We start from the raw sequence: 26794 nt of genomic DNA on the forward strand, positions 1-26794 counted from the left end.
GGTGGCCCAGAGTGGGGGGAGAGGGGAGTTTTCGGTGAGGATTGGCCTGTTATTGGCACCTAGCCTAAGAACGGTTGAAGAATAACGTTTAGTCTTGAGTTACCTTCCACCATTTGAGCAGTAGCACAATTCATGCCAAGTAGCAATTGCGGAGATAAATAGACTATTAAAACCCACAACGCCAGCACGAAAAGATGTGACAATATTAAGACAGTGGCACGTCCAAGGCTATCTGTATCTACCCCTAGTCTGGGAAATCAAGGCGGTGCACTAACGGAGTGAGCTACACTGATGTTCGAAGAGCCCGCTTGGGGAGGATCACTGAATCGAACTCCATGCACTCCAAGTGATTCTCATACTGTTCTATGATCCAGTCGGTACTTCCCTTGGCCACGGTAGCAAGTTCTTCTCCAGATAAGTCGAATTCAACAGACTCCAAGTCAACAGCCATAATCTTATCCTTTCCCTGGTCAGTCACCAGATGAAAGTTGTCAAGCTTCATATCATCATGGTAAGCACCATGATCGGCCAGGGATGTGAATGTTTGATCTAACAAGACCCGAAGATCTTGTTTGTCGAGTACTGCGCCTTCAGGGGTGGCGAGACATTTTCCTCCAATATCTGAAAGAATCAGAGTACGGGTATTATTATACTGAATCATGCCGAAGAAGCGAGGTATGAAGACACATTGAAGAGGCTGAAGTTGATGATATGCTTTTAGTTCCTTGTCAAATTCCTCTTCCCAATCTGGCTTCTGGGATTTCAGAACAATTCTCTCAGGCAGAAACCATTCTGGGAATTTATTTTGCAGCCATGGGCCTGTTGCTCCAGATATGACCCAGAATAAGTATTGAAGTGCCCGGTCAAAACAGCTTTTCATGACTCGCAGACGCAAGACATTAGGATGCACGTCGTCTGAAGATGCGCCTGTAGCTGTAATAGTCCGGGTGCCAAATCGAAAGCGCTTAGATTCAATTGTGTTAGCGAACCGAATGGCCTTGGAGCAGTTAGCGAGACTTACAGTGGTTTCTGCTTTTGAGGTGCCAGCAGTTTCTGTGCCAAAGGATCGGGAGATTTGTATTTGATCTGAACTCTCCATCATGCGGTAAAGCCGGAAATGTAAGAGTGGGAGTGTTGTGTCTCGAGAACAAATTTCAGGAGTCGACAACAAACCAACCCATCGAAAGACGCACGTGCCATCAGTGGCTGAGTAACCAACAGTTCCTGAGGGTTCCACTGCCGGGTCGCGTACCCAATGAAATCGTCCCCTAGAATGTCCTCATGCGTGTTGGTCAACGGCTTGTTGAAAGACCGGCCATCAAGCGGCAAAAGACATAGAGCAATTGGTGATTTTATCTAGCTCCTGTTTGATCCATAGTTAAGACTTCTCAACCGCTCGCAACAGTGTTCGTTGGTCACGGTGTTTCAGCATGTAAGAAAACCTCTGACCCTAAGTTTAGGTGCCTGAAATAAAGTAATCAAAATACTTATTAAGTTTATACAAGTCCACAGGGATACTTTTGTCATCAGGTGAAGATGCCTTGGGATTTTTTGCTCCCTGTGTGCTATTTTTAATGCATCCGTGTAATGGGCGGCTATGGCATACCCCTTATTCGTATATATATCATGGCCAGAGCCGAATAGAACGATGGGACAACCCAGAGCCTTTCTTCTACAATACCCCTTCCACATCTTCCAATTACCATTTGAAACCATGTCCACAGCAGGAGAACTCATCCAGCAGCACCCGGCCAACGTAGTGGCCAATCCTGGGTACAAGACCACATCCGATAAAGCCTGGGCCCACGATTACAACCCAATAAAAACGACAATTGTGCATACCATTATAAGGAATGGTATTACCGATGCTAACTTTGAGGATGCCTTCATGGGCATGGAGAATGACGACGAATTACGCTTTCGTCAGCCAGCCGTCCGAACAAATCAACGACACTGGAGACTGGAGACCGAAGCAGACTGCGAGAATTGGTTCAACACTGAGATAACAAAAGTTGTCCTTTCTGCATGGCATGACTATCCACCGCTTATGCAGACCTCTCACACAAAGCCCCTTTCGGAAGAAAACATATCCGAGAATGTGGACTGTACATTCTCTGTGAAGTACGGCCAGAGAAGATATACTGTGGCCATTGGCGAGTTTAAGCGCAACCTTATTGACCCACAACAATGGTAGAGTGGCTCCATTACCAGGAGTGGACAAAGAAGTCTATCGCAAGAGCTTAGAGGGTAGGCATTCTTTAAGGGATACTCTGATACTTCTAATACTAACAAGGTATAACAGTTACGCAAGCAAATACCAGTGCCCTCAGGTATTTTGCTTTGACGGTTCTAGATTGGTACTTCTGCAATTCCGAGCGTATCGAGTTGATGACATCAAGAGCGACACGTGCCCGATTGACTGCTGGGTGATACCCGTGAAGTAGGTCCCTCCCTAGATATGTCTTGGATTATATTACGAAAGGATTAACGTGCTATAACCTCAGAAACACGTCATGCAGCCTCAGGTATGCACTGTATCGTCTCTTAACTCAAGGGTGGAGGCGCTGTCAGGCAGAAATGAGTACCATCTATAATATAGGTGGGTTCCCGATGACCTCGCGGGAGTATTATACTGGTTTGCCGATCTGGAATGCCAATGGTCAAAGGCAGAAATCTCATCCGTCTGGATACCAGCGTCGAGTTGACCAAGCAACTGGGGCATTGATGTGGTGTCATTCTGTTTATCAGGCCGAGTGGGAGACTGGTCCATTTTGGTAATTGAGAGTGACTATTCTAAGTCTTTAAAATACTTAGAAAAGCTTAGGGAAGCTTTAGAAGACTTGGTAGAGTTTAGGGAAGTTTAGGGAAGTTGAGGAAAGCTTATATAGACTTAAGTAGATTGAGTATAGTGTATTGTAGCTTTGTATAAAGTGGCATAATTGTTATTTTGCTTGTTTGGGCTTTCTACGTGTCTGAAGTACAGTCTAAATTTAATAATAAACCCCCCCCACCCATACCTGAATATCCAACGAGATCAGAATGTCAGTTAATTTCTTACTCATCAGGTTGGCTAGCGCACTGAGTGTATTTTGTTGGTCTGTTCCCATGTTACCATTTCTACTCAAGTGAAATAGACAGCCGTTGTAAGATTTGTTTTCATATCAGCTTCGTGCAAGCATTCTGGCCCTGGCGTATGTCTCATCTCCTAATAAACCTGAACAGAAGGAGAGAAGCTATGGCACAATGTCTGGAGGTTTGACCATGGCGGACGAGGAATGAGAGGGTTTGGGTGACGGTTAGGGATTAGGATTAACGAGGAGTTTCCGGGTCTGTTGGATTGACCATGAAACCTGCGTCAAGCAGAGATCATATCTTCTGAAGCCTAGTTGGGTCGCTGGGCATTGCATATTGATACAGATACCGGCCAGGTTTGTGATATGTTGCACGAACTTTTAATTCAAGTTGTAGTGATCTTAGGTAGAAACAGTTCTAATTAGGGATAGACTTATGAAGCTGGCACATGGCCAGATCCCTTACGCGCAACAAAGATAGTTCCTGATGCCTTGATACCGACACCAGGCCCTGAGGGTCTAGTGAACGGAACGACCCGCTCCCGCACAATCTTCCTCATTATCTCAGCGCCCTTCTCCTGTTCCTCCACGCTCCATGAAGGAAATACATTCGAACCGAAGCCATGAAATAGAAGATCAGCGACTTCGTCGGCCGTCTCGCCGCCCAGATGCACGTCAATGGGAGTGCTGGTCACGTCGAGTCCGGCACTTGATAGCACGGCTTTGGTATGCTCAGGGTTGAGCCAGATATCTGGAACTGGCGGTTTGAATGGCGTATCGTCCGGGCGGATCTGCGCCTGGACCTCCTGAATAATCTCGAATTGTCTCATCACAGTCCATCCGGTGACGACGGCCACTCCATCAGGCTTAAGTGTACGGGCTATCTCTCTGGCACCTTTGCCCGCGTCGGTAAAGTACATGAGACCGAGATTCGTAATAGAGTGGGTGAAGGCATCGTCAGGAAAAGCGAGTTCCTCGCCGCTCATAACGGCCGTGTGGACGCTCGGATGCGAGGAGAACCGATTCCTAGCGATGTTGATCATGTTCTCCGCGACATCGACGGCGTGAATCTCAGGCTGTATCCCGGACTTGAGGATGATATCAGTGACGATGCCAGTGCCGCAAGCGTTGTCGAGAATCTTGGACTCGGACGTCAGCGGCTTCAGGGCCGCGATGGAGGAGATGGCATGATGTGCGAGTTCGCGGGTAGCTCCACCAGTAATGGCCTCGTACTTTTCTGCAACCTTGTTAAAGTGCTCGGTGGGTGCGACCTTGGGAGGAGATGACATGGCGGCGGATCGAATAGTTGAAGCAGGAGTTTGAGATGGCACCATTGGTATATTGTGACGGGTTTGCAGATTTATATATTTCGGCTGGATTATCGCTTTCGGTTTAAATACATAGCAGTAACACACCAACCATGCTTGGAAATCGGAGGAGCAACTACCCGTTAACTCATCATTCCGAGCCGGACAATGACACTTAACCTGGAGGGGTTAAGATGGTAGCTAACAAGGTTGCACCGCTCTCAAATGTCAGTCCACAATAAGCATAGCCCCCGCTAAGTTCCCTGTTCTGGACTGAAAAGTAGAAACCCTCCGAGGAGGCTTTTATACTGGACTGTCCAGGTACTTTATTAACTGCCTTTCCCTGAGACTTTTTCCTTAATATTCATGTCTTGTCGCCTCTCCGAACATCAATCGAGCAGAATGGGCGCAGCCATCCATGACTCACAACGCCTGCGATACTTGATCGAGCGTCGAGTCAAGGCCAACGGCCAACGAATCAAACTCTTACACGCGATGCTCTTCCACGAAGATTATATGCGTTATTAAAAGACAGATACGAATTAGCGGACTGTGGTGAGTGACTTATGGTCTAGCTATGCATCATCCAGAGGACGCCAGTTTAGCAGACAAGGTGATGCTTTAAAAAAGAGAAGCTGTTGTCCTGTCTTTTCAGGGAATATTGACTCGACGCTCTTGAAGACGGAGCATGCCCAGTGATCATTGGACGATTTCATCAGGGAATTCGAGATCACTATGGTCATAGTTTAGGCTAGATATTTCTCAGCAAGCCTATTTGCGGTCAAAGGGCCTTTTCTCATCCCTCCCAGTGGTGCGAATAGGGTAGGGGGCTCGGTCTCACCTCTCAACACAGTCTATCCCACTCGGGTATCCCACATTACCCGAGTGGGATAAAGCAAACCTCGTCAAACGATCAAATTTGTCAATGCTGATTATTCCTTTACCGTCATATGGTTATCACACTATATAAACGGCCAGATACCCAATTATTCCCCACTTGCATCTAACAGAAGTGTAAACCAGCCGCCGTCAAACAAGATCATCATGAGAACAACCCGCACAGGAACCGCCTCTGTCTTGGACACAACTCTTACACGTCTCATAGATGATGTTACAGAGAATGGATCATGTTTTTTTGCAAACGATGAGAACTTGCAGCATTACAAAAGTCACTTAAGCCATCTCGAAACAGCATCAAAGATAGCTCTGCTTCGGGAATGTCTATGCGTGCGACCGCCTTTGCCACTCCTACCCGAAGACCTCCTTCAAGACATCGACACCATCCTCGCACAGCTTCATCAGCACAAGATACTTACTCCAGTCTCCTCACTCTCGCCGTCGCGCTTGATCGAACATGGTGGCCATGGGGCAACTAGGATTCATCTCTGGAGAGGCGACATCTCGACCTTGACGGGTGTCACAGCTATCACTAACGCCGCCAACAGCCAGGGCCTGGGATGCTTTCAACCAACTCACCGATGTATCGACAACATCATCCATGCTGAGGCAGGACCACGACTACGTGAAGAGTGCTTTCAGCGGATGCAAGTCAGAGGAAAGGAGCTTGAGCCTGGAGATGTACTTGTCACTGGAGGTCATGCGCTCTTCGCTTCTTCAGTGATGCATACCGTTGGACCGCAGCTCAAGAGAGGTGCTTCACCTAGTGAAACTGAGAGGAGGCAACTGGCGAAGTGCTATGAGTCGATTCTTGAAGCTTTAGAACTTTTGCCATCTGAGGAGGATGGTAGCAAGTCAGTCGCTCTGTGCTGCATCTCGACCGGTTTGTTTGCATTTCCGGCAGATGAGGCAGCTGAGATTGCAGTGTCAACCGTCACATCCTGGCTTCAGAAGCATCCGTCAACGACGATTACAGACGTTATCTTCAACACATTCACCGAATCAGACACTGAGATTTACTCAAAACTTCTTGGGACTTCGCCGACAAAACCGCTCTCACTTACCAAGAGCCTGCCACAGAATTCTCTCAGCTTGGCGCGACACTGGCTCGCTTCAGCAGACACTGTCCTCGTCACAGCCGGCGCAGGTCTATCAGCTGCGGAAGGCTTGGACTACCATTCTCGGGACCTCTTCAAGAAGAACTTCCCGGGCTGTCTCAAGCTTGGTTTGACGTCATTATACAGTGTCTTTGGCTTTAACGGCTGGCCTTCCGAGGAGCATCGCTGGGGGTATTTCTTTACTCATCTAAATATGGTGGCAAACTGGTCAAATACGCCGACTTACCAGGCTCTGATCCCATGGCTGAAGAGTTTTGGGCAAGACGCGTTTGTGCGGACGTCAAATGCCGATGGGCTGTTTCTTGCAAATGGCTGGCCGAAAGAGCAACTTTCCACGCCGCAGGGCTCGTATGGCTATTTGCAGTGTCTGAATAACTGCAGAGTTGACGCTGTCGTGCCATCTGCTCCTCTTGTAGCTGATGCAATGCCTTACATTGACAAGACGCAAAAGCTGTTAGACTCGAGCAAGATTCCGTTGTGCAGGTTCTGCGGTTCGAAAATGAGTATCTGCGTCCGAGCGGGTTCATGGTTCAATCAAGCGCCTTTCCAAAAAGGCGAAGCTAAATGGAAAGCATGGAAGTCTCGGGTCCTAAGAGAAAAGAAGAATGTGGTGATTTTAGAACTTGGCGTTGGGATGAATACGCCGGGCGTTTTAAGGTGGCCGAATGAAGATTTGGTGATGCGAAGTGAAGGGCGAGTCAAGCTGGTTCGCGTTGGCATGGGCCCTGAAGCGATGGTGCCATGGGATCAGGAAGACGACGATCTGAGCACTTGTATTCAAGGCGATATCGGGCGCGCGATTCCTCTATTACTAGAATAAAGTGCGATCGCCAATAATTTATAGAAGAATAAATAGAAGCCATGAAGAATGAAGATCATGACTGCGCCTCAAAGACAGCCCTACGTTAATGTCATGTCGTCTTTCAGCCCACTCACGCGTCATCACCTGCAGCGCCAAAGGAGGCGCATAATGCCAAGCGTGGGTACAAGTTAACTGACCGGCATATCCGCGTGGCTGTGAATTTTACCGCCCCAGAATTTCCCCTAAAAACATCCATCACCCATTCCAGCATTTTATTCTTCAATTGTTTTCCTTTCGCGATTCAACAAACAAAGCGCCGCGATATGGTAGTGTTATAGCAAAAAATGGGACTGGATGCCCTGAACAAGCTCGCTGCAGCCGGTGAGGCTGTCTACCAGAACATCTCTAAAAAATGGTGATTTCCGAAAAGCTCCACTGATGCGATAAGTCACTGATTGAGAATAGGGGTGACAGAAAGCGACGACAGGCTGAAGAGGCATGGCTTGCCAAACACGCTGAAGAAATCCGTCAAAGAAATGAATTTCTATCCCTCGTTACGAGTAAAGTGACAGGCGACTCAGCCCTCGAGATGGCACCTCTGAAATGCAACCCGCGCGAAACGCAAAGAGCCGTCTTTCTCGTCACAACGCCCATCTCCTTTGGCGTACTGGAAGTCTCAGAAGCAAGCTACAAGTTATTAGCGAGACATGTAGGCATGAGTCTCAATAGCGTGAGTCACTGGGCGGTGTGCGTTATTGATAGAGGGCTTGGGAAGTGCTACTGCTATGATTTGATGAGTGATCGGTTGGAGTTGACGATGTTGGGGAAGAATTATTTCAGGGTGGCGGTCATTACGGAGGAGTTTGTTGAGACGTGGAGTTCGTGTTATTATATTGGCGAGACGACCAAGACGCATGACGAGATTCAGGCGATAGGTAAGTTAGACGAAACTGCGGTGCAACCATTTCTGACTTTTGATCAGGACAGCATCACATTGGACTCAATCCACGGTATAAATTACTATCAAATAATTGCCAGCATTTAGTTGACAATCTTGTCAAGGAGCTTTGCAACGGCAAAGTAATCAGTCAGGCAAAACTTGATGAGGAATTGTCGCTTGCGTCACCGAAGATTGCACGCGACTTGCTTGTTGGGAGGATAAGATCAAAGATGGATGTTGGTGGCGAGAGCGAAGACAGCCCCTCAATCAAAGAGCATTTAGAGGCGATCAAAAGTCATTGGAGCGACAGGAAGTAATTCATGATGATACCCAGGGTGGCTAGTGCTCAGATTTTACCAGCGCTTCGGCATTGATAGATGATAGAGAAGACGGACAGAAAAATCGGACAGAAGAACAGAAGTTGACTTGCAGTATGAGGTAATGCAAGAGAAGAGTGTTTGAGTTTTGTGGTACTCTGTGCTGTAAAGTTGATTACACCTGTAGAGATAAGTGATGGTGGAGGAAGAACAGTGAAAGCGGCATTGGTGATTAAAATTCTTCATACCTATATATACTAGAATCTCTGTCTCAGCTGTCACCAATAGCTATTCCTCCGCTTCGGAGATCTCCCCGAATAGCTCAGCTGGAAGAGCGTTCGGCTGTAATTGTTAAGCATCTCACCGAAAGGTCACTTGTTCGATCCAGGTTTCGGGGAGCGCAAATTCTTTTTTTGCATTTTCCGACACTAGCTCCAGCACTTCAGTTTCCATTCATGCTTGCGACTTTCATTTTGCAACCTCTTTCAATCATGCTTTTTGTGTCATTCGTGCCACTTGGCATAATAGGCAAGTGAAAGCGCTGGCGCATGATGCCCTCTGATAATGAGATCCAGTCAAATCAATTGATTTTGAGGGGTTTCAAGTGCTGAGATGAGAATGTGCTGACGCATGTCATCTTGTGATATGGGGAGGATGGGCGAGGGCAAAGTTGGTGGTCACTGGTCAGTCTCGTGAGATATTAGGTCATTCACGCCTCTCCCGTCGTCGATGATGATTCTCAAAATCATCATCATTTTGTCCATACGACTGCCAACATGCTAGCATCTCTCCCACCAGAAATCCTTGAAAATATCTGCGACAAGGTATATATCTCACTGATGGGTATCGGTGTTGGCTGACAGCGATAGCTAAACGGTATAGACCTCCAATGGCTTTCGCTCACGGCAAAATGGCTACACAAAATAACATTTCGCCATCTCTGGCGCTCTATTACTATCCAACCATACCCCGAAAGCGAGCGACATTGTATAAGCCCTTATGGTCCACCGCAGCGTTGTCTTCAGTATACGAAAGAACTCCGGTTTGATCCTGGTGTTGGCGCAGATCCGAAACGATGTATCCACGTGAGCGACTGGCTTGGGTACATGGCAAACTGGACTGATAAAGTCCCTCTTCATCAGTATACTTGGGAGGCTAGGGGCGATAGTTTTGGGCTAGAGGGTGGAAAGCTTGTGAGGGTCAAGTTTGAGTGTCTTACACAGAGGGCTGTGCTTTTGCTTGATCGTTTCAGCGACGGGCAGCTCGAATCATTCAGGTAAGATAACTCCTTGTATGCAAGACTCTTCTGATATCGTTGCTAGCTGGAACTATACTTCTTGCATTCCCTCTGAGATACTCGAGATTCTGAGTCTCAAACATCCCTCCATCCAGAGCCTTGAACTCATCACAGATCCTTTCTGTAGCAGATTCAACCGCTGGAGCCGAACAACGGACATAGACCTCTCGGCGTTTCGTAACCTTCGACGACTCAGCTGGAAAGCACCTATGGGTTGTCACTTCGACAACATTTCTAGTCTGGTCAAGGCCAATGCGAGACAGTTGGAGGAACTAGAACTGGAGTTGCAGGGCTGGTCTCCAGATCGAGAGAATCGTGAGTCCACGGTTAGTCATCACGAGGAAAACCCTGAAGTATGGGATAAAATACCTGCGAGCACTATGCTTGCTAGGCAGATGTTTGGTCTGCTTGAGGCCGCTTCATCAGCAGCTGAGCGGACGCAGTTCCCGAAGCTGCGAAGCTTAAGACTCACAAGGGTTCCTTTGAGAGATGATAACACTGGTATAAAAGTCGCAGCTTCTTCAATTAACCTCAAGGCTCTTAGGCATCTATCGTTGAGGATGTGTGCGTATTGGATGCAGTTCCTATCTAGCATGGTCGAATCGCGAACGCCCCCTCAACTCAAAACTCTCGAACTACTGGACTTCTATCTGAACACACCCCACGAAACTGCAACGAGCAAAGCCACCATAATCACTAGGTTAATCGATTCCTTCAAAGGCCTCGAAGAGCTTTGCATCAGTATATGTGATCCAACGTCATCTCTTCAGTTCTGGGAACACGTCGCGGGTCATACGACAACTCTGAGAAGATTGGTGTATCATCAAAGACTTACAGACCCAGATGAAGAGCTGTTGAACTCGCGCTTCGGCAGAGACTCATCGGACTTGGGGCTATCATCAGAGGATCTGAACCGTATTCGGCAGTATCCTTCTCAGAACCCGCTTTCGAGACTCAACCTCGAGTTTATTGGGTTGACATGTGCTCCAAAGTACCTTGTAAGCGACCACAACACTATTGAGACTCAACTACTGACTGGAACTACAGAAAGACATACTGCTACCCTTTGTAGCTAAGCGATCACTCGAAGTGCTTCACATTCGACACACAGGAATGGACTCAGGCCCCAGTGCATTATGGGTCTTCAATCACGCGTTAGAACTCAAGATCACAGAAGGTGAAAACGAAGGCGTGCCCATTGATGACACAACAAAAGCTGGCAACTCACTCAACGATGGTGCAGAAGAGCATATTCGTCCTGGCCTTGAAGAGCTCGCTACTGCTGTAAGGGAGAGAAGAGAGTGGGGAACACCACCTCTGCAGCAAAGCTTCCGAGACTTTGCGAGCTGGGTCTTTGGTCCAAATGGGGTCAAGTCATTGGAATACATTGTTACCGGTGATCTCTCTCATGGGAATAGGTATGCGGCTAACAACGCTTTGATATGCAGGGCGGTAGGCGGAGAGACGAGATATCGTGTTGTCAGTCAGGAGCGCGGAGGGCCGGAGTGGCGGGATGTGAAGAGCAGATTTGGAAGTGCACTGGCGGCATGTCCGGTTGAGAATATTGTTCCCGAGTACAACTAGTGGCCTTCTCTGAGATCAGTTACTGAGGAGCTTACTGGTTGCAGTCTTCAGTAAAGCCCACGGACATCCTCCGAGATAAGACTCAATCCCGTAGAGCTGTATCCTGCGCTTGATGTTGAGGTTCTTAGCTTTGTATAGTCTAGACGACAACGCGTACGGCAGCGATGTACCCCGGTGTACCATGAAGAGCTGTCTTTAAGTTTCAGCCTCTATACCATTTTAAGATAATACAGGGTAACACGTCTAGTGCTTGTGCCCATATCATAACCGTCCCATGGGTAGGAAGTGGCAAAGTGGAAATAACCACATGTTACTACCTCTGCGGGCTTAGCAAGTGTAAAGATATGATCTGATTTAATACAAACACTTACCGCAACGGCCAAGGACTCAATTCAAGACCTGTCAAAACGCAGCATATCAACTATTCCCAATTACACCCACGACTAGACGGCGCAAGTCTGTGCGCATGACAATCTGTCGGTAAGTTAGATCTAGACATCTTGGCAACCCATCAATGGCAATCAGTTCTATACAATTTCATCGACGTCGAATACGGGGAACCCTGCTTAGGAACATGGCAAGCTCTCACGATACTCCAAGCTAAGCAGGGTTCCCCGCGCTCGACCCCTTGGGTTAGGAAACTTAGGTCCGCGGGGCCGAGGTTGCGCCAAGACAGAAACGGGGATATGCTCCGTGGTCGCAACCTGCTCGAATCTGGAGACTCTTGCTGCTTCAAATGTATCTGAGAGTCTATACAGATCAAGAAGAAGAGGTGAATGAACCAAGATGTCCCGTCTTGAGACTCGTTCTACCTCGCTAAAGCACCAGACATTGGCGTCTAGTATACTTACTCATCTCGTGCCAAGATTAAGCATCTTTTTAGAGGAGACAAAAGTTACGATTGGCAGACGTGGCTTTCCTGAAAGTGTGGGTTCCATCTCCCGATGCTAGACTAGATTCGTATTAAAGGTGCCGAAGACCCGATCGCAAATGACTTGCAAGGGTCACTTGCTATCACAAACTCTCCCATTCCATCTCCTCTCTGTGACCTGTTATCAATTCCTGTCGTTTGAATCAAGTCTAGACTCCCAATAGCGCATACTGGCCCCTCATTTGGCGACAGGATGCCTCGGCACCTTGATCGGAGGAGTCCATATAAGTAGGATAGACGGTCGATCAGTGTAACATGATCATATCCAATTTACATAACTACTATCCCTTTAATCATTGATCAAGTCAATCTTCTTCTAAATTTGATATTCTTTTGGTATCCTTTTGAAGACAAGCCATGGGTCCAACGCAATTGGACGCCAGTGGGCAGAACTCTGAGAGCGAGAAGCCTACTCATGTAGAGACCGAACATGCGGCCGTTACTTATCATGAGAAGAACGCCTTCCAAGCTCACGCGGATGAGTCGGGTGAGGGCCAAGATGCAAAGGTACACACACCATGAGCCCGCTATTCAAGCATACTAACGCTCATATCTCAGATGACAAAACGACGATTCATGGCCCTCGTTTCGCAAGCCTTCCTCTGGACAGGCTCCCAGATCCCAGTTTACCTATTCGGAGGTGTCCCACCATACATCTACGCTGATATCGGAGGCCACGATCGCTGGACCTGGTTCGTTCTAGCCAATCTACTCTCGCTAGCAGCTGTTTGTCCGTTCGTGGGATCTCTATCGGATATGTTCGGTCGTCGATACGTTGCACTTTCCGGCGCGTCGTTTATCGTCCTTGGAATGATTGTTTGTTCTACTGCGCATAATATGAATGTCTTTATCGGTATGCCCTCCATCCCTTTTTACTTCGAAGACCAAGACTAACTAGTGGCTCAGGTGGCATGGTCTTGGCGGGAGTCGGAGCTGGCATCAACGAACTCACCGCTCTGGCAGCAACGTCTGAGATGGCACCGACTGCCCAGCGCGGCAAATACGTCTCCATCCTGATCTTCACTATTGTGCCCTTCTGCCCCTCTGTTCTCTGGGCACAGCTCATCGCCGCACACTCAACATGGCGATACATCGGGCTCTTCTGTGCTCTCTGGGCCTTTGTCGGTCTTGTCTTGACAGCGTTGTTTTACTTCCCACCACCTCGTGTCAACTCAGAAGGCCTGACACGAGGGGAAATCCTGAAGCGCATTGATTTCGTCGGTGGTTTCCTCAGCATTGCTGGTATGATCTTGTTCATGGCTGGTTTGCAGTGGGGTGGATATATGTATCCTTGGAAGTCAGCCCATGTCCTTGTTCCTTTGATTCTTGGGGCAGCTTTGGTAGTCACCTTTGTCGTCTGGGAGGGCTTCTTTGCGCCGTACCCCATGTTCCCTCGTCGTATCAACCAGGCACCGAGGATTCTTACCCTGACACTCATCATCACCTTCATCTCTGGCGCCAACTTCTTTTCCATCCTCATGTTTTGGCCTACGCAGGCTTTCAACGTGTACGGCCATGACCCCGTACAAGTTGGTATCCGAGGTATCCCTGTTGGCTTCAGCATCATGGCTGGTGCGTGCATTGTACTCTGGCTTCTATCTGTGTTTAGGGGTGCAAACAGATCACTCATGGTTATCTCGAGTATCTTGATGACGGCTGGATGTGGCGCCATGTCGGTCGCAAGACCCGACAACATGTCCACTCTGTGGGGAATTCTCGTCCTGGCCGGTCTGGGTATCGGAGGAATCGTCGTTCCGGCCAGTATCATCACAACAATCATCTGCCCCGACGATCTCATCGCGACCATCGCAGCGCTTACTCTGAGCATCCGCGTCATTGGCGGTAGCATCGGCTATACCATTTACTACAATGTCCTCGTGGCCAAGTTCACACCAGCTGCTATTCACTACATCGGTGGCGCGATGGTGAAGTATGGCAACATCACGTCAACTGAAGTCATAGGGGAGGTCATCGGGCTGACTAGTATCTCTTTACTGGATGAGATTGCTGAGGTGCCAGGTATAAAGGGAAATGAGGCGCTGTACAAGATTGTGATCCAGGCTGGCCAGATTGCTTACGCTGAGGCATACAAGTGGGTGTACTATGTGAGCATTGCTTTTGGTGCGGTTTCTGTCCTTGCTTCTCTTTTCTTGGGAGATATTGGGAAGTACATGGATGATCACGTCGCTGTGGTGATGTAAAGTCTTCAACTACAGAGGCACGATCTGTACTGCAGGCTATGACAGCAAGTGATGTAGTTAGGATAGTTAATGGAGATTACGAAAATGACTCGTTTAATTTGAATCAGGCAAAGCACCAAGTTTGATCACATGAACTGCACAAAACACTTCAAGAATGCGACTTGATGGTGGCTGATTACATGTGATTTCAGCTCTGACACCTGGCGTCCTGCATTTCCAAATCAAGCTTATTGCTTATAGCTGAAGTGATCCTCACCACACCGCCCGCATGCTTACCTTCCTTCTTTAGCCTCTTACATGGCCTTTTTAGAAAATCAGCATGACAGTCAGGTAGTTGAGTGGTAAGCTAGGACAGGGATGTGAGGCTATGCTGCTGTGGCTTGAATATCATACGAGAACGGGCCAGCTGAGGATGCGCGATTTGCAGATATGCAGCTTTGTTTCATAGATGCCCGGCTTCATCCGAAAATGCCATTCAAATATTGTATAGCTCAATGAATGTGGCTAGATGAAGGGGAGTGTGCATGCGCTATGAACTGAGTGAATTTGAGGAAGATGCTGGGTCAGTCGAATATTGTTAATGCCTCAGAATTTAATGACAATATCGTGTACGCTCACAATAATAGCGAAGCCTAGCGTAGATAGCAATCAGGAAGAATTAGATTCTCTAGTAATTATGCAAATGACTATGTGTAAAAGTAGGGGGTCTTACTGATGTTTATCCAGCACAAAAGTTCCAGTCCTATACATATACATGGTATACGTTGTCAGAAGTCATAAGTTGAAATCCGCCTTGTTGTTTCTTGATTCTTGAATACTGCTATGTACCTACTTCTTCAGGTACTTAGCTAAGGATTTATTGATGAACTCCCGTCCCGCATCATAAAGCTTCATCCTCTGCGTCTCAAACCCATCCTCTTTAAACAAACTCTCCCCCGGCCCAACAGCAAACTGCTCATCCCCCCTACCAAGCCCATCAAACATCCTCTCCGTAAACTCACCAATACGCATTCCAATTTCTCCCCCGTTCACCAAATCAGGCTGATGCTTCTCATCATGCAACTCCGTCTGAACAGCCGGCGGAAAAACTTCAACCATGCGGATATTAGACACTCCACTAGCTTTTAGTTGCTCTCGAACGTTTAGGATGAATGTGTGAAGCGCGGATTTGGATGCATTGTAGTTTGGTGTTCGGATCATGGAGGGGATTAGACCGAGTGTTGCGCTGATGTAGATTAGATGGCCGCCGGGTTGGCTCTTGAAGTGAGGGAGGAATGCTGCGGTGAGATGCACGGCAGATGTATAATTGGTGGTAAGTTCGTCGCCAAGAACAGATAGATCCAGAGTTTCAGGATTCGCAAAGTTAAATCCTCGCTGAATCCCCGAACTAAAAACGATAGAGTCCAAATCTGGATCCGACTGTATGATAGACTCAGCAAAGCTTTTGATTCCATTCAAATCCGTGACGTCAAACACAACAGCCCTTGCACTATCCTCTCCATGCTTCTCCACAAACTCGTCAAGCTTATCGCCCCGTCTACCGACGACAATGACCTTTGTCCCTGTGGCTATGAGCTTGGCGGCAAGGGCCTCTCCAATACCGGAAGAGGCACCGAGCACGAGGGTCTTTCTGTACAAGGGAGCCATGTCAAGATTGAGTTTTGCAGGGTCGCGAGATGGAATCGAAGGGGGAAATGACAGGTGACAGGCTTGCGTGTGTCGTATCAACTGCCGTGGTTGGTAATGCTGGACGAGGGGTAAAGTAGGATAGGGAAGCCAAATTGTCGGTAGGTTGAGGCTAGGCTGGGTTTGTGCAGGATAGGAAGGAGACTATAAGTGAGCTTTATATTGAAGTCTTGGCGGTTGCGATAGAGTTTATGGTGAGATTGTATTGTAAGTGAATGAGGTCGAGCGGATTTATCGTCGTCGTCATGATTCCATTGGATTCTGTTATCGCGAATCCACTATCGCCAAGTCACCTGACTCGATCAACACGGAGAAATGTAGCATCGTTCAAAACTTAAGCTTATTCACAATCCTTTCCCAATAAGTGAGAGAATTAAGGAAATGAATGAAATTACCATTCTCCACGCTCTCGAGTCATTCATTGTCAAGCCACAGGTCGAGGCCGTGTGTCAGATTACAGCCAATGCACTGCCAAGCGAGTCCAGAACCTCTGCCCCGTCTGAGCCCCCCAAATCCTGACCCTTACCCCTGGCGCTTGGCAACGGTCTTGCTGGAGGTTATGTTCCAGCCAGTCAAGCTTCGATAATGACATGGCACACGTCATTTTATTATCCAGAGTTACGATACTCGGGGCGAAGACCGATAAATAACTGGATTTTACGAGTGCGACGCTGTAAAGCCTCGTCAAGTAGTTACAGAGTACGGCAGTTCTGACGCATTGTCCTGGCCAAAAGCATAATTGATTCATGCAGACTAATGCTAACTTCAGGGTCTGCTCTAACCCCAAATACGCAGTTTCAACGGGACACTCGGACATAACTTAACAGGGTATACCCGGCGACACTTATTTCATTTTCTTCAGCAACATTACCGTCCAAGTGATGAATAAACACACCCGTTTTAGATCCACCGCCCCCGGCTTGGCCGGCGAGAGCAATTGTGGCGTGACTTTGGCGGCAGTCAGCTAGCTACCGTTGCAGTTGATGTAAGCCCCAGCCTGTAGACCCCTGGATCATAACCCTGGGTTTATATTACCTCGGGGATTGTAGGGATGAGGAAGGAGGAATACTTAAATCAAGATTGTTTCTCGGTTCGAGATCTGTAGAAGCTTGTTTTTTTACCTTGTTTCTTGTTTCCCCAGATTTTGGCTTGAATAGCATCTTTAATATGACTTCTTGGATATCTTTGTTAGCTGCTCTGGCTGCTTGTGCGCCGCAGGTCCAGGCGTCGTGTGCATATGGAACGCATCTCCATCGGAGAGCTGATGTTATTCATGCTCCCAAGTTTGGATACTCTGCTGCCAATGTACGCCACGAGCTCCCCTAATACTGCCTCTACATTCTCTTTCAGGATTGTAGAAAACTCTGTACACCTTACTGACTTATACAACAGGGCCCAGCGAACTGGTATAACTTAGACCCCAAGGCCAACGAACTATGCGCAACCGGCCACCACCAATCCCCCATCAACCTCGCCTCCGGTTCATTCAGCACTATACCTGCCTCAGACCTAAATATCGAGATTCCCAACTTCACCAAGGGCGCTGAGTTCGAGAACCTGGGAAGCACAGTCGAAGTAGTAACCGAAGGCCTCGGCGGTAAAATCAACATCGAAAACACAACATACCACCTAAAGCAATTCCACTTCCATCTTCCCAGCGAGCACATCGACAACGGTACGAGTCTAGCCATGGAGATGCACATGGTTCACGCCAGCGGAGACGGCAAACTCGCCGTCATCGGTATCTTTATCGACCTCGACGACGGAGCGGCCGATTCGTATAAGTTCAGGGAGACGCGTAGGGGCAAGACAAACATCCCTGCTACCAAATCCACTGTCGTTACTACCGTTCTCAACGCGGTGGATAAGATTGCGACGCTGGGACAAACCACTCACATCAAGGCTCTCAAAATGTCCGAGATCGTATCGCTCCTCAACGAGGGTGAATTCCAATCGTAAGTCCTACTAAGCATGCCAAGAATAAAGTAATGCCCGCTGACGGTTTTGGTTGTCTTAGATACTCGGGCTCGCTTACTACACCGCCCTGTAGTGAGAATGTCAAGTGGTTCGTCTCCACTCGGAAGGTTTCTATTCCTACGCGAACTTATTTGAAGGCCCGATCTGTCATCGGCTACAACGCTCGCTTTCCTCAGAATGTGCCTGGGGAGGAGAATATCTTGAGCTTAGTCGCTGATGAGATTGAGCACCACGATGACTAAGTTGTGTTATGTATACCACTGTGGCTGTCTGTTTGGAGTAGAGGAGTCTTAGTAGAGTCACATATGGGAGGCAAAGTGAGCGATTATTTAGATGTATCAATATTAGAAGGCGATATAAACGCAAGCATAAGCATAGAACACGATCAATTTCCGATTCCACCACTTTTCTCCGATGCTAACGTGTTATCGCCGAGCCCTTGGCTTCGGTACTCTATCTCCAATGCAACTTTAAATCATCCATCGAGGAACGTTGCAGCCAAATTGGACATGTCATCGCTTTCGACGTCAGTGCCCCCATATCTTGGCATCCCAACGTCTGGAGAACGTGGGGAACCGTCTGATTTTCTGTGTTTACCCCTGGCTAGCTCAAGAGTTGGTGCTGCTGATCTTCTCCCCACCTGTTTGCGTAGGTTCCGACGGTGCTAAAGCCACCAGCTGTCAGGTTTGTGCGACCATCGTTTCTCTTGGCGATGAGTTTTCGGGATGAGGATGGAGATGTGAGGGAATATAGAGTAGCATTGGAGAGTCTTGCTTGAGTCAAGGAGATGTTGGAAGCGGTTATTAGAGTTTGGGGTTTTGATGTTGTGGATATGGCACCGAAACGCGAGAATTTCTCCGTGCTTGGTTGGGGCTGTCGTACAAACTCTATTTCTTCGTGCTATCCCCGATGACCGGGATATCCTTGGACATGCAGTAGCTGCTGACAAGAAAAGACACCAGAATATGTCAAGGTCTATTGGCTCGTCTATCAATCGACGACATTCGCAGTATATTCCATTTCGACGATTGTCAACCAGGCTTTAATTATCTTCTAAAACTCTATCTCATGCGTAATTCCTACTATCAAAGCTCAAGCACAAATCACCGAGACTCTTTCTTCTCGTACTAACCTCCAGACTTCCGCAACTTTTCCAAATCGATCTAAGCGGTGCTGGCCATTGTTCGTCGTCTAAAAGGATCAGGATGAATATGCAAATCAGCTGGATACCAACTCAATGCCAACGCTATAACAATAGCCATCAAGAGAATATCAAAGACGTAAATTGGCCATTCATACCGCTGCAAATATCCATCATCCCCAAGCCCAAACTCAACCAGTCGAAACACATTTCGGATCAGAATCAGCATCGCACAGGTATACAGCTCACCGAGCATTATAACCAAGTAGAGTCTCGGATTGATCGCTCCAATAAGTCCTCTCTTCGCAAGTCTCGCATGAAATACTCCCGCACAAATAATGAAGATGATCAAAATGACAACCTGAAGCGCCAGTCCAGCAAGAATAATATTCTCTCCACTGTTCTGATCAGCGGTGTTATTAGCGTTGATGAGCAATCCAGCGCCGCAAGCCTGAATGACGAAGCATAATACATCTGCTATGACAAAGAACTTGGAAAGCCATGGTGTTCGAATGATGGAAAGGTCGGGATGTTCGGTGGCGCGGATTATTCGGCCGAGGAACATGTAGATAGCTGCGGAGAAGAATATGGGCGCCAGGAGGATCAAGAGTGTCTGCGCGCCGTACGATCCTTGGTCTTGTAGATGGTCGGTCGAGTATATCCTCGCGCCAAGACCCGCAACCTCAACTATATAAGTGTCAGAAGACTGTCCAGTGTTTGAAATAGTTGAGACTTACAGAGTCCTCCGAGCACAAGAACCAAACAGAAGGGTTTCCGATAGCGACAGACATATCTTAGATGAACAAGACTAAAAACTGCAAAGACTACACAAGCGACAAGCGCCAATATTTTCGAGGGATGGTAGAACTCGTATACGTTATCTGCTGTAGAAGCCATGTTGAAAGTTGAACGGTAACAGGAGGAGAAAGAATGAGGAACGTATGGTAGGGGAAGTGCGTGGTTTTGGTGTCTTGAGCGTTCGGTAACTTCCATGCTTTGATGATGCGGTAACTCACGCGTGGCGCATGGTAATGATGATTGGCTTGGTTGCGAGGGGAAGACGGGAAGGCCGAGCAGGACAACGACACAGGTCACTGGTCAACTGTCGGAAGTTCATCGGGGACTAATATTGTTATGGAACTGACGTTGGTAAACACGCTATGGCTAGGAAGTACTTGTTGTGCCGAGTGGCTTAGATCTATCTTGCGGGATGTTGAAGATGCCGACTACATGAAATAAACGTGTCCATCACACTATATATGGTAACCACGAGTTGTCTCTTCACCTTTCCAAGTTCCCATATATTCAGCAATACAATTAATGCCGATCGTCTACGACATCTGCTACAAGATTAACTCTCGTCATATCATAGCAGAAGTAGCTGGTACATTCTTATGGTCATTGAGCAGAGAGGTTTCGGAATGTTCACCTAAACACTCCATGAAATGTCAGTAAGTACATTTTAACTCAGTCTAGATAGAGGTGCCTCCGATTGAATCAACGACCTGAAATATATCCTACCAGTCTAATGATGTCGCTTGGCTGGCTGCTGTCTAGAATCCACTCCTCTGCTGATGGGTAGGTCCCGAGAGTTCTACATGTACCGCTGAGGATAGACCCAGATCGAAAGCCTTCATTCTTCTCTCCAGTAACATCGGCTTTATATCTCTCATTAGATACATCAAGCTTCTGAGCCCTTTTCATCTGAAAGGCTGAGCAGAGGGTTAGATAGGTCTCTACCTGGTGGCTTTTATCTGGAAGGTTGGAGAAAAAGTCTTACCAACAGCCATGCTCTGATTTTATTCTTCCAAATTGTCAGATTCTTTCATTAGTAGCAGTTCATCTAGCTCTCGGATCTTATTCTTCCGCTCCTTTATCTAAATTGTCCTGCTCTTCCTTCTTCCTCTTCACAATGACCCATACTTTCAGCACCTTGTTAAGAAGCCTTATCATTGCATCATCACAAATCTTCAACTCGGCTCCTTTCTCTGTCTTTCCAAAGCACTCTTATCAGAGACAATTCTATAATTCTCTGATAATATTATCATTTATTCTTCTCAAAGATCTAACATGCCGGAACAGCTTCCTCTGAGTTCTTTAGCATTTTTACCTCTGAGTTCCCGCTTAGCCTTGATCCCTTAGTCTTCATCAAGCTGCTATCCCTGCTTCATAACACCCGTACCTAGAGCCATATCTTCCCATACTTTCATAGCTTTTTGTAGATATTTCGTGCAAGGTCGGTCGACATGCTCAGGAGCTTATTGGGCCGTGGTCTCAAGTTGCGGGCGTGGTGGGCATCGCTTTGAGCTGCAAAGTTCGCCTTTCTGCCACGCTTGAGTTACTGACCATCCAATATGTCGCCTTTCGCCACTTGATGAACATAATTGACGAGTTTCTCTGTTAAGTTTGCTCGATTCCCATCGCCATTCTCAAAATGAATGCGACAGTTGCTTCCGGGGAGACTACACCTGTTGCGGAGGAAGCCTTAGCCAGCACTGCCGCAAAACTTGAACCACATTGATGTGACGGAAGCATCTTTATTTGCCCCCATCCTGGCGAAGGGTGGGTCAAGAGTGCCCTGTGCTTCAGCTTCATGCTAGGCGCTGTTCCTACCAGCGTTGTCCTTGGTCGCTCTTGGGTGAGAAGATCCTCCAGGATGATTGTGTGATAACTTTACCAAGAGCGTTACTGCAAGTAAACTACTTGGTTATACTCTTCATGCCCTATTCATCTCGTTCTTGTGCTGCCCCCAGCTTCTCTTCACGCTCTCTCTTCCGTCGCAACAGTCCCTCCAATTTCGACGCTGTGTTGAAAACTCCCATGGTCGCAGCCCCGCAGTTCTTACACGTGGGATCCTTCCTGTACCTCTTGAGGGCACATGCCTCGCAGAAATAATGGCCACATCGCGTGACGACAGGTTGCTTGTAAGGCCCCTCGCAGATAATGCATGCAAAAGGGATCTTTTCCAGCATTTCTGCGTCTCCCTCATCCTCCACAGCTTCGCGATGACCGCTAGTCTTCTTCTTGCTCTTTACCACGTCTTCCCATTCTTTATCAAGCTGCCATCCTTGCTTGATGTCATCTCGCGAGTGAAGAAATATGCAAGCATCGCCAAAACCACACCTAAAACGATTAGCTAGCTGCAATCAACGCATTGGATTATGTATCCACTTACCACCCGGTCTTGTTGTAATCTTTGCAGACGTCGGGCTTGAAGTCGAAGGTTGTCGTGATGCGCACATTGGAGGCAGCGCGAGCGGGGCCCTTGGTTGTCGGTTGATCATACCAGTCCTTCCGCTTCGTGGCATCGTTTGTGTCTGATATTGGCACTTCACGGTTCGCGAGGAAGGCTGTAGGGCCGTGATCTTGATCGGGGTTTCGTTGACTCGTCGAGGACGCTGAGATCGCTGCCTTCTTGTTGCGCTTGATCCGGGGTCCGTCTACAGCGTCACGCTCGTCGTCTGAAGAAGAGGAAGAGGAGTCGCCATGCGCTGGCAAGGGACTAGCAGGTCGCTTTCTCACGTTGTCCTTGGCTCGTCGGCTCCTTTGCTTGAAAGCGACGGGGGCGGGCATCGCTGTTTCAGTGGTGGGTGGTTCAGCCATGGCGTCGCGTCGCGTCACGTCAATCGGGAGCTCGATAAAAGGGGCGGCTTTTGCTGTAGATATAGGAGTTGATGCGCTGCGTGCCTGGCTGAGGTGATGAAGGTTGACAAATCTTGGCCCAAAGGAAGGCAAAAAGCGAAAGGCTGAACTAGAGGTGGCGCCAGCTCCACAGTTTATGATGAGTCAGCCATTCCGCGCCCCAGCAGCTAAGGTTCCCTGTGGCGATACAAGCTCTTAGCCACAAGTCTCCATCCAGCACCTTCCATCGAATGCAGCCTTGTCATACTGACACTCTTTAGCTCAGTGAAAGCTCAAGGGCAACACAGGAGCCTCATCGTGGCCAATTCTGGCCGTCACTGCCAATTTATTTCCCTCTGCTTAATGATACATCAACATGTGATGTGCTTAAACCATGGTTGTTGAGTTTGTCCGTATACAGCATGGTCGCATAATTCTCGAGCCCAACAACGAACAACGTTCAATTGAGACAGGTCCAAAGGTCAAGACAAGCACAAAAATGAGAGTAACTTATCAAGCATCTGTATTTAAATATCTATCAGAATGCTGCCTTTCGCTGGGTATCTCCCATCAAGGTCTTGACAATCCCTGGGACACGGGCCAACTCCATTCTCCAACAAAAGAACAAACAAAAAAATATAATCCTCGCTCGCCCAGTCGAGTTTTCTTATACATGTTTACAAACCAACGCCATACTCAAAAAGCTTTCAATCGCTCAGTCAAAACACATCCATCCAAACGTTCCAACCGCACTCGCAAGCACCAAGAACGTCAGGATACCCGCTCCCGCCCGATCCGCCGTCGTAATCGGCTCCGGCTCCGGATTATCATGCGAATCCTCTCCCGCCTTTGGATCACCCTTCGAAATACCACCCGTGCTGTTCGTCGCAGGCGGTTCCGCATCACCAATCAACAGACTCGACACCGCAGCCAGCACATTCATCTGCTCGCCCGCACCGCTCGTCTCGTCAACAGCTGGATCTACGAATTCACCACCGCTCCAGTAGAAACCGCATTTGCGACCTGAATCTCCGCCTGTGCATTGCTTGACGGCTGCTTCGGTTGATGTCTGCAGCACGGGGAGGATGCGCTCTGCTGTAAAGGGCGCGACTTGTGTTGTTACGGCGAGCCAGCGGTGCACGTAGCCCTTGAAGGATAACATGTCGGTTGAGCAGGCGCCCTTGCGGCCCTCGCAGGGGACTTCGTACATGATGTCCTTGGGGAAGAAGTTCTTGAGCGTCGCGTCGAGGAGCTTGTCGATGCGGTCCTCCCATACAGTGGAACCGTTGGTCTGCGAATGTAAGTGCATGTTCTAGTGGAGAGGTAGGTGGACTTACAAAGTTGTACATGAACGCAGCGCCCTGGATGAGGATGGCGGCGTTGTAGGAAAAGGTGGCCTTGTTGATGTCGGTACAGTTCTTGCCGACGTGTCCGCCATCATACACCAGCCACTTTTCGTGATCGATGTAGTTGACGCCCCAGAGCCACTCCCACGTCTCCTCAGCGTATTTCGCATACGTTTCATTGCCAGTATATCGCGCAAGACGAGCCCCAAGGTTAAAGAAGCATCCGTTAGCAATCGCTGCTCATGTTAGCTACTCCCTCCCCATCATTCAATTCCAGGACAAAACGCACTGTTCTTGTAATCGTATCCAGAGTTGGTAAAGGGAATCTGCCATCGCATTCCACCGTTACACTCGTCATCGTGTCGCTCTGGCTTAGCCTGCGTCGTCCATACGGCCTGTGCGAGGGCGAGCCATTGGGGCTGGTCGTCGGGTGGGTTGGGGAATTTGTTCTCTGCTGCGAGCATGGCGGACATGCCCCAGAAGCCTTGGTCGTCGTTTCCGAGGGATGCGCTGTGGTTGCTGGGCATGTAATCGTGGCCATCGCCTGTTTGGTGAAGCATGCCCTCCATCACTACGTGGTTGTAGCTCTCGTCGCCGGTGAGCTTCCAGTAGTCTGTCCCCAATTAGTCTTCAATTTATTTTAATGAGGTGTCAATGCCGACGCACCGATATATGTTCCCATCATCGCTCCGCCTTCCCACCAGTAGTAGTCGCCCTTGTATTCCGTGGGAGGACCGGGCAAGATACCGGGAATCATGCCAGTCTGGTTACCGTCATATTGCAACATGAGATCATACGCAAGTGTTCGCGCCGATTGCTTAATCTCATCTATTTTACGGTCAGTACTCCTCCTCCATCTACTGCAGTCGTCGGCATCGTACCCTTTGTTCCGATCTTGTAATACTGTGCGTCGACCGATTGAACGAGAAGACCTCCCAGAAGCACAGCCTGGGCCACAAACGCTGTCGGCGACGAAAACATGGTGTCGCCGAGATAAAATATGAATCCTCTACAAAAATCGGTGTCGATATGAGGCGATGTCGTGATATGGTGGTCAATCGAGGTAGCTTGTAAGCGAGCGACACAAGCATCAGACCTCAACTGAACTAAACCCTCCCACCAAAGGAAGACAGGACCGGAAAAGAAAAGTCCAAATGGGATTTAAAAAAGAGTGTTTTCGATGTCAAACTTTACAGTCAAAAAAAGCGAATGCAAAAGGTAAGAAAGAAAAGAGAGATCTGGGTAGATCGAAGGTGGGACGGAAAGCCGGGGATCTATTCTTTACTACGGAGTACGCACATAACTACAAAAAAACAAGGGGGAAAATGCAAGTTTATTGGTACGAGCCAAGTCTCTGGGCATCGGGGCAGTGCAGGCGCTGCGACGAGGAGGTGTATTTGCTTGGCGGGTTTTAGAGCCTATCGACGAGACAAGAAGGTTGAAGGGCCAAGACGCCAGTGACATGGGGTGTTTTTGATCATGACTTTATTGGCAAATGGTCAGGTCTTGGCGAGGGGGGAGCCACGTAATTGACATTTGAACCTGATTTGCAGTGCATGATGAAATGAAAGTGAACTGAAGTCTAGACGATAATTATGAGAGACCTCGTTAGAACAAACACCACGAGCTGGGGATGAGACAAAGTGAGGTGAAGTCCATCGCAATAACAAAGAAAGCCAAGATCTCCTGTGCTAGAGTGAGATTTGAATGGGCCACGCAAGCAAGCCCTTGCACGATAACAAAATACCCTTCCTCTCCCACAAATCTATGACAGTTACAAAGTACTCTTCTAAAAGATTCCCCCCTTTCACAGAAGAGGGCGCTAAACTTTAATGCGCCAGCTCCACCCAATTGGCCCAGCCCCTGGTATGCTTAAATATTACCTTATTCTTCCTCCGCGACCACTGAAACACGGTCGCTGCAAGGAATCAAGGTTTGACGTGCACGCGAGACATTTTTGACCATGAGATACTGGAATGAGGAGTGAGCTGTTAATACAGTCATTGACATGTTCGTTCATTGACTGTCGAGAAATCAGGCTTCGTGCATTAGTGCTAAGACCTCGTGATGCTAATGCCCAGTTTTGATCAAAGGGGCTTCTTGGCAGACCGTCATTACTTGGCGGGAGTAGGTATGTAAACAGCATGACATTTCCCCCCGTCCCCGAGCGTCCCGGCTCCTCACAGTGCTGTAGAGTCCACCTCACATGCCAAACTGTCACTGGCGCTCGTATAAAATACCCGTGTGGTTATGTATCCCAGCAACGAGCTCTTTGGTAGAGAAGGGGGCTAGAGGGGGAAAAGTCAATTGGTACGCGCCAAGCCAAGACAATACGCGTGTCGTCGGTCTTGGGTTTTACCACCGTTTCTGAAGTGGTGAGCCGGTGTTCATCTTGTTTCAGCTTGGCGAACGCCTCAATTGACTTTTATTTCGACGATCGTAATTTGCAGTTTTTGGTGAATATATATTGTGTCGACGCGTCTTTTTGCTGTCAATGAGGCCTCTTGGCGCTGGTACTGGTTGAGATAACTTAAACGCCTGTTGTAATTGGGTGCTTT

The 26794-nt window shown here is 48.2% G+C and overlaps 12 protein-coding genes and 1 non-coding gene across 13 annotated transcripts; 7 read left to right on the forward strand and 6 right to left on the reverse strand.

Moving 5' to 3' along the window:
- Positions 1 to 34: 34 nt before the first annotated feature.
- FVEG_16959 (hypothetical protein) lies at positions 35 to 1124 on the reverse strand. Its single transcript, XM_018906195.1, has 2 exons — positions 1022 to 1124; positions 35 to 964 (listed from the first exon to the last, which is right to left on the reverse strand). Exons 1-2 carry the CDS (start codon positions 1100 to 1102, stop codon positions 284 to 286), a joined length of 762 nt encoding a protein of 253 aa, XP_018758461.1. The 5' UTR covers positions 1103 to 1124; the 3' UTR covers positions 35 to 283.
- A 590-nt stretch (positions 1125 to 1714) lies between these two features.
- FVEG_11054 (hypothetical protein) lies at positions 1715 to 2430 on the forward strand (the record flags this gene model as incomplete). Its single annotated transcript, XM_018900215.1, has 3 exons — positions 1715 to 2121; positions 2195 to 2247; positions 2303 to 2430. 3 exons carry the CDS (start codon positions 1715 to 1717, stop codon positions 2428 to 2430), a joined length of 588 nt encoding a protein of 195 aa, XP_018758462.1.
- Positions 2431 to 2887: 457 nt separating this feature from the next.
- Positions 2888 to 7203, reverse strand: FVEG_11055 (hypothetical protein). Its single transcript, XM_018900216.1, has 2 exons — positions 6620 to 7203; positions 2888 to 6570 (listed from the first exon to the last, which is right to left on the reverse strand). Exon 2 carries the CDS (start codon positions 4403 to 4405, stop codon positions 3506 to 3508), a length of 900 nt encoding a protein of 299 aa, XP_018758463.1. The 5' UTR covers positions 4406 to 6570; positions 6620 to 7203; the 3' UTR covers positions 2888 to 3505.
- FVEG_11056 (hypothetical protein) lies at positions 5423 to 7213 on the forward strand (the record flags this gene model as incomplete). Its single annotated transcript, XM_018900217.1, has 1 exon — positions 5423 to 7213. One exon carries the CDS (start codon positions 5423 to 5425, stop codon positions 7211 to 7213), a length of 1791 nt encoding a protein of 596 aa, XP_018758464.1.
- Positions 7214 to 7539: 326 nt separating this feature from the next.
- On the forward strand, positions 7540 to 8452 carry FVEG_11057 (hypothetical protein; the record flags this gene model as incomplete). The annotated part of the gene is made up of 3 exons (XM_018900218.1): positions 7540 to 7610; positions 7661 to 8130; positions 8178 to 8452. The coding sequence occupies 3 exons, from the start codon at positions 7540 to 7542 to the stop codon at positions 8450 to 8452; spliced, it is 816 nt and encodes a 271-aa protein (XP_018758465.1).
- Positions 8453 to 8763: 311 nt separating this feature from the next.
- FVEG_16960 lies at positions 8764 to 8850 on the forward strand. The gene has a single exon. It is a non-coding gene; the product is annotated as a tRNA-Tyr (tRNA).
- A 378-nt stretch (positions 8851 to 9228) lies between these two features.
- FVEG_11058 (hypothetical protein) lies at positions 9229 to 11578 on the forward strand (the record flags this gene model as incomplete). The annotated part of the gene is made up of 4 exons (XM_018900219.1): positions 9229 to 9276; positions 9322 to 9728; positions 9775 to 10747; positions 10797 to 11578. 4 exons carry the CDS (start codon positions 9229 to 9231, stop codon positions 11331 to 11333), a joined length of 1965 nt encoding a protein of 654 aa, XP_018758466.1. The 3' UTR covers positions 11334 to 11578.
- A 1043-nt stretch (positions 11579 to 12621) lies between these two features.
- FVEG_11059 (hypothetical protein) lies at positions 12622 to 14465 on the forward strand (the record flags this gene model as incomplete). Its single annotated transcript, XM_018900220.1, has 3 exons — positions 12622 to 12771; positions 12823 to 13117; positions 13171 to 14465. 3 exons carry the CDS (start codon positions 12622 to 12624, stop codon positions 14463 to 14465), a joined length of 1740 nt encoding a protein of 579 aa, XP_018758467.1.
- A 775-nt stretch (positions 14466 to 15240) lies between these two features.
- On the reverse strand, positions 15241 to 16383 carry FVEG_11060 (hypothetical protein). Its single transcript, XM_018900221.1, has one exon. The coding sequence runs from the start codon at positions 16110 to 16112 to the stop codon at positions 15294 to 15296; it is 819 nt and encodes a 272-aa protein (XP_018758468.1). The 5' UTR covers positions 16113 to 16383; the 3' UTR covers positions 15241 to 15293.
- Positions 16384 to 17318: 935 nt separating this feature from the next.
- FVEG_11061 (carbonic anhydrase) lies at positions 17319 to 18370 on the forward strand (the record flags this gene model as incomplete). Its single annotated transcript, XM_018900222.1, has 3 exons — positions 17319 to 17456; positions 17544 to 18106; positions 18169 to 18370. The coding sequence occupies 3 exons, from the start codon at positions 17319 to 17321 to the stop codon at positions 18368 to 18370; spliced, it is 903 nt and encodes a 300-aa protein (XP_018758469.1).
- Positions 18371 to 19151: 781 nt separating this feature from the next.
- On the reverse strand, positions 19152 to 20166 carry FVEG_11062 (hypothetical protein; the record flags this gene model as incomplete). Its single annotated transcript, XM_018900223.1, has 2 exons — positions 19152 to 19956; positions 20007 to 20166. The coding sequence occupies 2 exons, from the start codon at positions 20164 to 20166 to the stop codon at positions 19292 to 19294; spliced, it is 825 nt and encodes a 274-aa protein (XP_018758470.1). The 3' UTR covers positions 19152 to 19291.
- Positions 20167 to 21008: 842 nt separating this feature from the next.
- Positions 21009 to 22977, reverse strand: FVEG_11063 (hypothetical protein). The gene is made up of 2 exons (XM_018900224.1): positions 22445 to 22977; positions 21009 to 22392 (listed from the first exon to the last, which is right to left on the reverse strand). Exons 1-2 carry the CDS (start codon positions 22870 to 22872, stop codon positions 21993 to 21995), a joined length of 828 nt encoding a protein of 275 aa, XP_018758471.1. The 5' UTR covers positions 22873 to 22977; the 3' UTR covers positions 21009 to 21992.
- Positions 22978 to 23363: 386 nt separating this feature from the next.
- Positions 23364 to 25595, reverse strand: FVEG_11064 (hypothetical protein). Its single transcript, XM_018900225.1, has 5 exons — positions 25118 to 25595; positions 24903 to 25064; positions 24526 to 24849; positions 24228 to 24472; positions 23364 to 24181 (listed from the first exon to the last, which is right to left on the reverse strand). The coding sequence occupies exons 1-5, from the start codon at positions 25215 to 25217 to the stop codon at positions 23606 to 23608; spliced, it is 1407 nt and encodes a 468-aa protein (XP_018758472.1). The 5' UTR covers positions 25218 to 25595; the 3' UTR covers positions 23364 to 23605.
- Positions 25596 to 26794: the final 1199 nt, after the last annotated feature.

Source organism: Fusarium verticillioides, chromosome 9, assembly GCF_000149555.1.
Source record: "Fusarium verticillioides 7600 chromosome 9, whole genome shotgun sequence".
NCBI lineage: Eukaryota > Fungi > Ascomycota > Sordariomycetes > Hypocreales > Nectriaceae > Fusarium > Fusarium verticillioides.